This window comes from Apis dorsata, unplaced genomic scaffold (genome assembly GCF_000469605.1).
Source record: "Apis dorsata unplaced genomic scaffold, Apis dorsata 1.3 scaffold_1057, whole genome shotgun sequence".
In the NCBI taxonomy this organism is placed as follows: domain Eukaryota; kingdom Metazoa; phylum Arthropoda; class Insecta; order Hymenoptera; family Apidae; genus Apis; species Apis dorsata.
The window spans coordinates 51429-62932 of NW_006264155.1; the positions used below are offsets into that span (position 1 = coordinate 51429).

Here is an 11504-nt window from a genome sequence, read left to right on the forward strand (position 1 = left end):
ATTATTGTATATGATATGATTAAATGCAATAAATCTTAAAATGAGAAGAGACACATTTTAAAGTATGCTATTATATGAGTATGATATGATTAAGTGCAATAAATGTTAAAATGAGAAGAAACACATTTTAGAATATGCTATTATTAATTACTTCAATAGCTGTGTCCATTAGAATACCGTAGTCCACCTCAGGAATTTCTATACCTGGGAAGAGATCTCCTACGATACCTTCGAACAATTCAGCATCTTGGCGTAAGAACTTTGGTATATTGCTTTCACGCAAAGCTCTGATTAAAACAACGTCTTCCGGTTTATCAGGATTGTTTCGTTTAAGACTACCTGCCATTACCAGTACGCTTTTAACAGCTCTTTAAAAATAAAATATCATACTTTTATCAGTGCGTAATAATAAAAACGAAATAAAGATTAATATATATATATATATAAAAAAACCTCATTCCGAAATCATAATGATCTTGTTGGGAAAGTTGTTCGCTACTAAGCGTATACATCAAGGTCATTTTTTGCGACAATGGCTTTGACGATTCAAATCCTTCTGAGTATAAAGTAACTTCAGCAATAAGTTCTGCAAATGGAAATTAAATTTTTTGATATATATATATATATATATATATATAATAATAAAATTTATAAAACGTACTGTAATCTGGAACCATCATAGAGAATGGTCGGAATAATGCTTTTAAATTGTCTGGTAATTCCGTACGACCAGCATATCCTGGATTCATAGTGATGAAAGTTGAACAAGATCTCACCAATTTGATGACCCTTCCTTCGAACAAAAATCTGAAAGAGAGAAGCATGTTCAAATCTATTTTAAGCATTATACAAAAAAACAACTTACTCGGTAGCTTTGGCAAGTTTAGCGTTTCTGATTGTAATTAATTGCTGAGCTATCACAGAAAGCACTTCGATATCTATTCTATTAAATTCGTCGAAACAGCACCAAGCACCGGAAGTAGCCAGACCAGAGAAGAATCTACCCATCATCTACGGATCACAATTTCTCCATTTTAATTATTTAATTAATCTTCGAATAATTTTCATGGGAAAAAGGGGGAAAAAAAAAGAAATAATCGAAGGATAATATTTGGCGCACTCTAAAATCAAGTCCTTCTGAACAATTAAATACGACACATTGAACAGCAACTGCTTTGGCCAAATCCTTTGTCGTTTCCGTTTTTCCGGTACCCGCCGGTCCTGCAGGAGCACCACCTAATTTTTTTCCATTGTTAATGTTCATAAAATTATTTCAGAATAATATCACTTATTTTAAAAAAATCATTATTAATATAATTTTTGACACTTTAAAATTCATTAATACCTAGATCTAATTGCAGAGCGCCCATAAGACACAAATAACATCTATCTGTCAGAGGGGTTATGACAAGCCTCTTTTGAGCGCCGAGATATTCATATCCATAGGGATATTCGGAGTTACTCATACACACTAAGCAAGTATCACGATCCTCGTGCCAATAATAACGTAACGCTTTTACCCAGTCAAAGCTCATACTGCAATATATAACTCATTGATTTTGATAGTGTAATATCCAACTGTTACTTATTCTCATTTAATTATCGTTATCCCTACTAATTTAATATTAGTAAAATTAGAATTTCAGTTTTCATGGTATGTATATAATATGCATTACAATTAAGAGAGCAAAAAAATGCAACAATCATTATTTAATAACGATATTATTATATTTAAAATAGAAACCAATCAACAAACCATCAATTTTAGTGATTTTAAAATATACTATTGTTTTGAATAATTTTTGAACTTAAAATTTTGACAATATTTATAATTTTTAATTAATATTTTAATTAATTAATTTTTAATTAATATTTATAATTTAAAATATATAATTTTGAAAATAATTACCGAATAATTTTTTTCAATAAAAGTTTTGTACTATAATTTTTTACCTCCTTGTTGTTTTATTTTCAACCAAATTTGTAATGATATCTCTGGAATGCACATCTATTGTTATCAAATTAGTTACGGTATCACGTATTAATTTTGGTAGTTCTTCTCTCACCATCATGGCCAATGTATTTAATTCCTAAAAGTGGTAAAAGTAAAAAATTTCATGAAAATTTTCAATAAAAATTTCAGAAAAAGGAGGGAAAAAATAAAGAAATTAAAAGATGGGGCGTATTAATCCTTTGCCTTGCAATTTAATCGAGAAACATTAGAAAGAAATATTATTTAATTTCATTCAAAACTCTATGTACGAATCAAACGAATTAAAATAAAATTTATGATAGCTTTCAAAATTATATGACATTTCAATGTATTAAAAATTCATAACATCTTCGTTATCTCAATTAAAACAAAGATATCTCAAATAAAACATAAATATACCTCATAACAATGTTGCTCGTATTTTTTCATTTTTTCGATCACATGCTCAGAAGATTCTAAGATTAAATGTACATCACGAACCCAAAATATTTGACATACAGTAAGAATTATCTGAAAAAGGGTAAGGAAAAATAAATATACAATCTTATTAATTATATTTTATTTCACATTTTATTTCATTTTTAAAAATATTTAAAATATACTTTTTATTTTAAATTACTTATTTAATATTAAGATTAAATGTCGCACGATTGGAATCGAAATGCGTCAATTATCTCCGAAAAGATATTTGCATTCCAAGTATATTAAATTTCTAAAAGCATATACAGACCTCAAAAATAAAGTTTTAGTCACAAGAATTGATAAGAATAATTAAACTAGTGCGACAATTAATCGGGTATTATTGTATTGTAAAGTAACTTAACCTAATCTAATCTAACCTAACCTGAGAAGGATGTATAAAAATAAAGTCGTGCCGACTCTTCACTTCAAAATCTTTAATTGCATCTTTCATTGCTTTTCTTAAGGTTAAAAACATAACATCTTCGACTCGACCTAACCAATCTTCGACATTACCCCTAGCTCTCAAACTTCTCTCAAAAGGAACTTTTTCACCTTCCGGTGAGATCATGGCAATTATATCCGTCGTTAAAACTTCACCAGCTTCAGTTTCTTTCGTTGCAAACTCCAATCTGTATATAGCATCGAAACACTTCTGCAAGTATCTTTGCACCGCATGTGGATTCTTCGTCTATTGTATAGTAGTTGGTATTTTAATAATCGTTCCAATTGGAAACTTAATTCTGTTTTTAGCGTTTTTAATTTGAAAATTTTCTTTTTTGACCGATACCTGGGCCAAGATTTCTAACAGTTCATCATTAGATAAGAAAAAGAATCTTGGAAACGCTATTCGTTTTGTCTCAAGATATGCTTCCAAACATTTCATCACTTCGTCTAGCATCCGGTTATGCATCTCTATTTGTTCCAATAATCCTGGTTGCGTACACGCCACCATAGCTAAAGGTGCCTAGAAATTATTAATATATTTTGTTAGATATTGTTAATGAAATATTTTATGAATATTAATTGCAAACCTTATAAGTTCGTCTCATGAGATCTTTCCAAAATCTGTCAACGTCGATGAAAAGTTTTGCTTCCATAGGTAGTTGTCGTTGGATATCAGGAGCTGAAAATATAGCTTCAAGATACAACCATTGTTGTTGCAGAAGTTGCCAAGCTTCCTAAATCGCAAATGAAATTAATTATATTTAAGAATCATATTATCAGAATCGAAACTGTTAAATTTTTATGAGTAAAATTCATTTTCTTAATTTTTAATATTTAAAATCCCTTTACTTCTTTCTTTGGTTAATTTTGCACATTAATATAATAACTCTAACTCTGTGAAAAATAATTATTTTATTCTCAATTGATAAAAATCCTTTTTAAGATAAAATATAATTATTTCTTTAATTACTATTATTAAGAAAGAAGAAAATAAATCATCCTTTCAATTGTTTCATTTCTCTAACAATAAAAAGATGACTTATGATAAATATAAAGATGGATTCGTTCCCTTTAAGATTTCCCTTGAAAAAATAATTACTTCATCCTACAACAATTTCTTTTAAATACTGAAGAAAATAATAATCGAACTTTATAATTGAAAATTTTAACAGTTTCTCATGCGATATCAATATAATATAACATTTAAAAAAGATTTGTACCAAAGTTTCTGTAAACACTTCAAGCTTATGTATCCATTCATCGACTAAAGGTTTAATGGGACCAACATGGCGGGATGCATTGACAGTTTGTAAATTGATATTGCTTTCGTCCATTGCAAGTTGAATTTCTTCAAGGGTACCTATGATGTAAACATCTTTTCCCTCTTTGTAGGGTACAATAATAAACTTGAGGTTTTCCCAAGTGTCTATAACCTTCTGCAACATGTTTTCCAAATTAGCTTCAGAACTTGCAGCTGCGGCAATTTCCATTAATTCATTCGGCTTTAAGAAGGCGCCAAGCTCTTCCATCAGAGTCCAAGTCTTTTTCACATCAGGCTTAAAAGTATAATTCAACAAGTCTTCGATCTTCGCCCAATGCCTGTCTCGCAAATCTGGATTTCTCAAATAACCGAGAACTGGCAACTTATTTCTTATTAACTCAACGCTCTCTCTTAATTTAGGTACAATTTTGTTTGGTGGCAAACCCCTCTCTAATTGAATTATATTTTTCATTGTCTTCATTGTAAACCCGGTGATCTCTTCGACGTTCAAGGTATCGAAATCGGCGGAATACCATTCGTAGATAGCTTCCTCCCATGAAGTCAAACTTTCCCACAATAATGTGCGTAATCTTAACTCGTTCATTACTTGATCCAAAATCTCGAATCTTGTTTGTTCGAGCTTTTTAAGGAGAAAAAAATTAATTATTATTAATTATATATATAGAATTCTACCACTTAATTTATTATGATATTATAATATATAAGCAAATCTTTATTTAAATTTTTATCTCTTTAGTCGTGCTCATAAAAATTTGATTCAATATAAAAATTCATAATCTATATTATCAATTATCTTTTTCTATCTATCAAGCAAAGTATAACTTATTTTCATCATATCGTATATTTTGTATAAATTGTTCTATTATATTATTAAAATAAATATAAAATATATATTCTGATATTTGAAAAATAAAGCAAATTTTTATTTAAATTTTTATTTAATCGTACTCATAAAAATTTGATTCAATAAAAATTCATAGTCTATTATCAATTATCTTTTTCTATTTTTACTTTGTATAAATTGTTCTATTATATATTAAAATAATATATAATATATTCTAAATATATGAATATATGATACCTTAAATGTCCTCTGATGGCCACGATATCGTTCCGCCTTAACTGCACACACGGCTAATCGATCACCAAGTTCCTTCAAAGTCTTTAAACAGGCATCGACGTTGCTATCGTAATCCAATAGCCAAGGTAGCTGTAAAAAGGTGAAAAGATGGCGATGACATAAAATAAACGATGAATATATAATAATATACGTCGTACCATTATTTCATCGAGAATTTCTGATATTTCTTCGTTCAATGCTGTGATATCCTTCTGAAGTTGCGCGTTGAATTTGTTTATTAGTTTCGGCCTCATCTCTAATCTATTGTCTACGATCAGTCTCAAACTGGTAAATTGACTCCCAATACCCTATTTTCCAAAGTTTAGTCTATGTTACATTGCATATTATATTTTAAATAAATTATAATTGCAAAAGATACATTATAATTACATATCCATATTAATAAAATTGTCTCTTTAAATTTCCTTCTCTCTACCGAACTACGTCAAAAGAAAGAAATCGACATGTTTTTGTTAAAAGATAAAGTGTCTGCCTCGAATCTTTTGCAATTATATTAATGATGAGCAACAAAAGCGTTACCAAATAATTTGCCATATCCATCGACGGTATCGGAAAACCAAATTCTTCCATTGTGTCGTATAACTCTTTTACGTAATCCAATTGTGATTCCATGTCATCTACATTTGCCTGGGCTTGATCTACGAATTTAATATATTTAACATATTCTTCAGTCGTCGTAGGCATGATTTCGAGATAATTAATGGAATCAGTCGCTTGCGTTAATAAAGCGTCGACTCTCCTTTTTCCTAACCTAAAAAAAAATATATATATATACTTATGTCAGAACTTTCTCCAATATAACGATTTGTTAGGAAATATTTTTTAAATTTACCTCGGCATAACTGCTTCGATGACAGATAATTTTCCTCTAGGAGCAGTGTCGGCAATATTTTTAAATCGCTCGAGTTGAATCAAAAAAAGTCCAAACGGTTGAGAATCGATAACTTTATTTATTATATCTACTTCTTTTTTATAACGGATGCTCCACTCCCGAAATAATGCGCAATCTCGATTGTCGCGGATAATATTTTCGTCGAATATCATATCTTCGTAAAAAAATTGTCTGATTTCGTCGAATCGTTTACAATAACGTTCTATAGCATTGAAATTTTTATCTAAAATTTCCTCTAATTCAATTTTGAAATTTTGCATCACTACATCTTGCTTCAAAACTACCTCAATTTCCGGAGGAAATCCGCAAATGCGATCTTCTATTTTGTGATTGATCATAGGCCTCAAATGAACGTACACAAAACCTTACAATTCCAAGAAATTATTTTATAAACTGATTCTATGGTAAATAGCGTTTATATACCTCGTAAAAGAGTGGAAAAAAGGATCCGAGAGTAAAGGTTTGATGGCAAATAAATTCTCCTCCCACATTGTTTGTATAGTTTTTATCACATAACGAAATATATCTTCCTGTGGATCTAATATAATCTCTGAAGATGGTAAGATAAGCAAATCTACAATCCAATATGGCAACTAAAACATAGATCGTTCGTTCATAAATTATTCTTAATAAGGTATTGTGTTCATGTGAACATAAGATAGTATGTTGATTAATTGTTGCACTTTTTTTATCCACTTAAAATTTATTTAAAGTTATTTAAAGTTATTAATCTTGCAAATCTTCATCAATTTCTGTAACCTCAGTTTTTGAGGCATATATCTTTACTTTAGAAACTTAAAACACGAACACTTTTTTTCTATCTTCCTTTTCCATTTTTCATGAGCCAATAAAGCAAGCTCAAATGATTAAAATGATAAAAGTTGAGGAAAAAACATTAATTATAATATTATCAATTATAATATTATATATTTAAAATAATGATAAGGATAAGTAATACATCCCAATCTTGATAGTGCAACAATTAATTAGGCACTATTGTATTTCTTCAAACTGATATAGGATGAAAATCAAAAATAAAAAGATTGTGTTTTAATTATTGATATTAAATGGAAGCAATTGCTTGCGAAACGTAATCTTTTCACTCTTAATTTTCATCTTATTTTGAGAAGAAATTTGAAAAATCATCCTTTAATTTTTTGATACTTTGATGACTTGTAAACGAACATTCTGTATATTTTATACCTGAACACGATGCGATGCTGGACGATTTTCTTTTAAAGGAAGATCAATTATATCATTATCTATATCTTCATCACTTGGTAAAAAACTTGTGTAGATTTTTAATATCTCTATAAAATTTTGATAAGTGTTTATTAATAGACAATGCATCATGTTTGTTTTCATATAATCAATCAAGTGAATAAAGCTGTAAAATTGTAAAAATTGTAAAAATTGTAAAATTGTAAAAATTTATTTATTTTTATTTCCCGCATCAGGATTAATAATTTTTTTAAAGTATTTAAAAAATTTTTAAATAACTTACCAAGATAGCCTATAACATTTTTCCCTCTTTCGTGCTTGTTCTATATAACTCATTTTAAGAATACCATCTTTAGGCATTTTGAATTTGATAACACCAAATTCCCCTAATAATTATATAATTAATTAAATTAAAATTAGAAAATAAATTCTGTGTGAATTCATAGAAAAAAAAAAAAATATAAAAAAAAATCTACGTGTTTCTTCTTCTAAAAAAAATTAAATATTACCAAGTTTTCCATATGCAGTTTGTTCTATTGTTATATTAGAATCATCCGGGGTATATCCAGCTTTTAATAGAGCACCAAGGCAAGCATTATTAACTATATCCATTGCTAAATTTCTAAACTCATCTAACTTATCTCTAAGTAATTCTAGTTTTGTAAACTATAAATAAATATTTCAAAGATTAGAAATATATTATTTATTATTAAAGATGGTAATATTTATTATCATCATTAAAGATATGTCAAAATATTGTACGGAATATCAGAATGATTCTTACTTCATTTTTCTATAAAATGAAAATATCTCTCAGAAAGTGAATATTTTTAAAAAATTTCTGGAAATTTTATAAAAAATGAAGATATAAATGATAAAAAATATTTGTCATGCCATTCTAATATAATATATGTACATATTCATGAAACATCTTTGGTATATCAATTCTAAAGGCCAAAACGAACACAAAAATTGATATTGCAAAAATATCATTTAAAGCTTATTTATTAAATTATAAACAATTTAAATTAACTTTACATGAAATAAACCGGAAATAGATAATTCTATCTTTATTACACCGTCATATTCTATTTTCGTCTTGTTTCATTTAACACAAACTCATAATTACTCATAACTATAAAGAAGTCACAATTAACTATATATTTGCATTTATTTCGGATTCTAGAATTGATTCTTCATAAATATTTGATGAATATTTTAACAAATATACATTACATAATAGTAGCTTAAATTTAGCTACAATATTTGCTTAAATTCTAATGTGCTACAAGTTTGTATTATAATTATCCTGAAAAATAATGATTCTATATTCAAATTAAAAACTTGCAATTCTCAAACATAAATTAAATCACTTTTAGATATTCATTTGAAATGTTTAAATTAATTACTGATAAAAAAACTCAATATATGCATTAGGATTTATTTTTATCAACTCATTAGTATTTTTAAGAAGATAAAATAAAAATTATAGAAATTTTTAATAATTGAATATTATAATGTATCTAATATATAGACATTTTATTGCTTGATTTCGTTATATCTATATCTATATTATATCTATATCATTATCTTTGTTAATAGTTTTAAGTTTTACATTGAGCTTGAGATATTAAATGGATTAAATAAGCATTACATGTACTGTAAATTTCTTCTTAAATGTAATATATTTTTACCTGTTTTTCTGCGAAGTAAAAAAGTAATATCTTTTCAAAAAAGCTATTATCAAAGAAACTGGAATCAAGGAATATCGTACACATCGATTTAATCTCTAATAATGCTTTACTGAGTATTGCATCCGTTATAAACAAATTATCATTTATAAAATTTTTCGCTGAGATAAATTTCTTATAAATAACTGATTTTCTCCAAATGTAGAAAGCTTTCCACATTCGAAATATAATAAACGTCCTTAACTAGAAATAAAAAAGAATTATAAAAATATTTGGAAAAAAATTTGATGAAAAAATGAAAGAAATAATAAAAGACAGGGCAGTTATGTATACCTTTAATAATTTTAAGTAAAAAATATATTCTCTTTCCCATTGCTCAATAGGAGTAAAGATCATTTCATCTGGACTGTATTGGGTTACACCATTAGCACTGATAGTCATATAGATTTTTCCTACATCTTTATATGGAACAACTCTAAGTAATATTATTATAAATTATTTGTATGTTTTTAAAAATTTTTTTAAAGAACGGAAAAATAAAATTTTACTTTAACGCATAAGGGGTAAAATATTTCGAAGATGGTTCAACTGCATAAATTATATAAAAAAATCCTATTTTACGGTCCTCTCGTAATTGCCGTATTAATTCTAATTGATCAACGAACACTGGAGCATCGAAATCTTTTTCTTTTTTGTATTTCCATGGAACTCGTTCTAAATCTCCTTATAACATAAAATGAAAAAGAAATGAAAATTTGTTGAAGATTAAAATTAGAAAAAAAATTATAAGAAAAGTAAAATAACTTATGATTGTTTCAGACGAGACATCTTTTGTTAATGACTTTTTCTCTTCTACTTTTGGTAATGAAGTAGTTGGTTTAAGAACTCGTTTCCTAATTTTTTCTTGTTGGGCGGCAAAACCAGTCTACGAACAATATTTTCTTTATATTTTTGAATAAAAGTGAAGAATTGAAGAAGAAAAAGAATTGATATTCTTACCAATGGCTCTCGAATTTCCGGTTTATATACTATTTTTTCGAGGAGCTTTTTATGTGGTATGAAAAACGGTATTTCATTCTTTCCTCTAAATCGAATATATAATTTATAATATAAATTAATCAATAATTTTTAAATATATATCTTTATCATTAACTTATATTAATTTATATATTATATTTATATAATATAAATATAAATTTAACTATATAGAGATTTTTATTTTAAAAATTTATTCTTTATATAATATAAATAATAGTATTAATTATATAATTTATTTTATGAAGATGAATATTATTATAAAATTAATATTATTATATAAATTATTAAAATATATATATAAATTATATAAATTATATAAATTAATAATATTAATAATGTTAGTAATTTTGAAATAAAATTTTATATTACATTTTATAACTGATTGGAGGTGGCCGACATGCTCTATATTTTATTTTCTGCAGAGTATCGGATACATTAATATTTTCGTATTTCTTCTCCGATTTCTTAACTGTAGAATCATCTGTAATATCTTCTTCACTTGCTTTACGTTTATTTTTATAATCCATATTTTTTTTTATTTTTTATCAAAAATTATAACAATAACATTAAATCATTTTACTTCTATTTCTAACCATTTACTGACTAATCGTATCGATTAAACAAACGAAACTTTAATGAACATTGTGAGCTCCCTCTATTTTTATATTTATACTAAAATTTTATGTTATATATATTATTATATTATATAATATTAAAAATTAATATCAATATTGATTGTTATACTTATTATAAATACAATCAAAAGCAAGATAAAATAAGATAAGAATTGAGGATCAACGCCATTTCTTAAATTCATTTAGAGAGGTATTTTTGTTATTCAAGAGATGACACTGACAGTCAATTCTTACTTTATCTCTATTTCACTCACGATTTGATCTTGTCTATATTTCTTATAAATATAAGACGAATTAATATTTATTGTTAATTAATTATAATTAATCACAATTAATAGCATATCATTTTATTATTAAATTATTATTATTAAATATAATAATATTATTATTAAATAAAATACAATAGAAGTAGAGAAATTTTGTCTAATGCAAATTAGATTATAACTTATATTTATTAATTATATTTATATTTATTGATTATAATTTAATTTTTTAATTATAATAATTAATAAATAAATCTCAACTAATATTTCTATATCAATTTTTGTATTTTTTGACCTCTAAAATTGTTTTCTATTAAATTGATTATTGTCGCATGTGAGACGAAAATATTTTTTCAATATTTTACTATTGAAAAAATTTTGAATTTCAAATAATTAAAAAGATTTTATTATATTTTAGAAATAGAATGATAATTTAATTGTG

General features: G+C 26.1%; 1 protein-coding gene across 2 annotated transcripts in view; it reads right to left on the reverse strand.

The window, feature by feature from the left end:
- Positions 1-10766, reverse strand: part of LOC102674368 (dynein heavy chain 6, axonemal) — a 22870-nt gene extending 12104 nt beyond the window's left edge. For both annotated transcript variants that reach the window (XM_031514561.1, XM_006624436.2), the window contains exons 1-26: positions 10534-10766; positions 10126-10210; positions 9931-10051; positions 9675-9849; positions 9460-9601; positions 9130-9369; positions 7945-8101; positions 7719-7821; positions 7418-7601; positions 6638-6807; positions 6155-6556; positions 5842-6073; positions 5460-5609; positions 5263-5391; positions 4120-4800; positions 3487-3633; positions 3243-3419; positions 2838-3143; positions 2393-2503; positions 1954-2090; positions 1346-1536; positions 1121-1236; positions 866-1011; positions 662-807; positions 454-586; positions 152-368 (exon numbers count right to left, since the gene is read on the reverse strand). In XM_031514561.1, the coding sequence (XP_031370421.1) occupies positions 152-368; positions 454-586; positions 662-807; positions 866-1011; positions 1121-1236; positions 1346-1536; positions 1954-2090; positions 2393-2503; positions 2838-3143; positions 3243-3419; positions 3487-3633; positions 4120-4800; positions 5263-5391; positions 5460-5609; positions 5842-6073; positions 6155-6556; positions 6638-6807; positions 7418-7601; positions 7719-7821; positions 7945-8101; positions 9130-9369; positions 9460-9601; positions 9675-9849; positions 9931-10051; positions 10126-10210; positions 10534-10691 (4956 nt within the window). In that variant the 5' untranslated portion in view covers positions 10692-10766. The remainder of the gene's footprint in view (positions 1-151; positions 369-453; positions 587-661; positions 808-865; positions 1012-1120; positions 1237-1345; positions 1537-1953; positions 2091-2392; positions 2504-2837; positions 3144-3242; positions 3420-3486; positions 3634-4119; positions 4801-5262; positions 5392-5459; positions 5610-5841; positions 6074-6154; positions 6557-6637; positions 6808-7417; positions 7602-7718; positions 7822-7944; positions 8102-9129; positions 9370-9459; positions 9602-9674; positions 9850-9930; positions 10052-10125; positions 10211-10533) is intronic.
- Between the last annotated feature and the right edge of the window lie 738 nt (positions 10767-11504).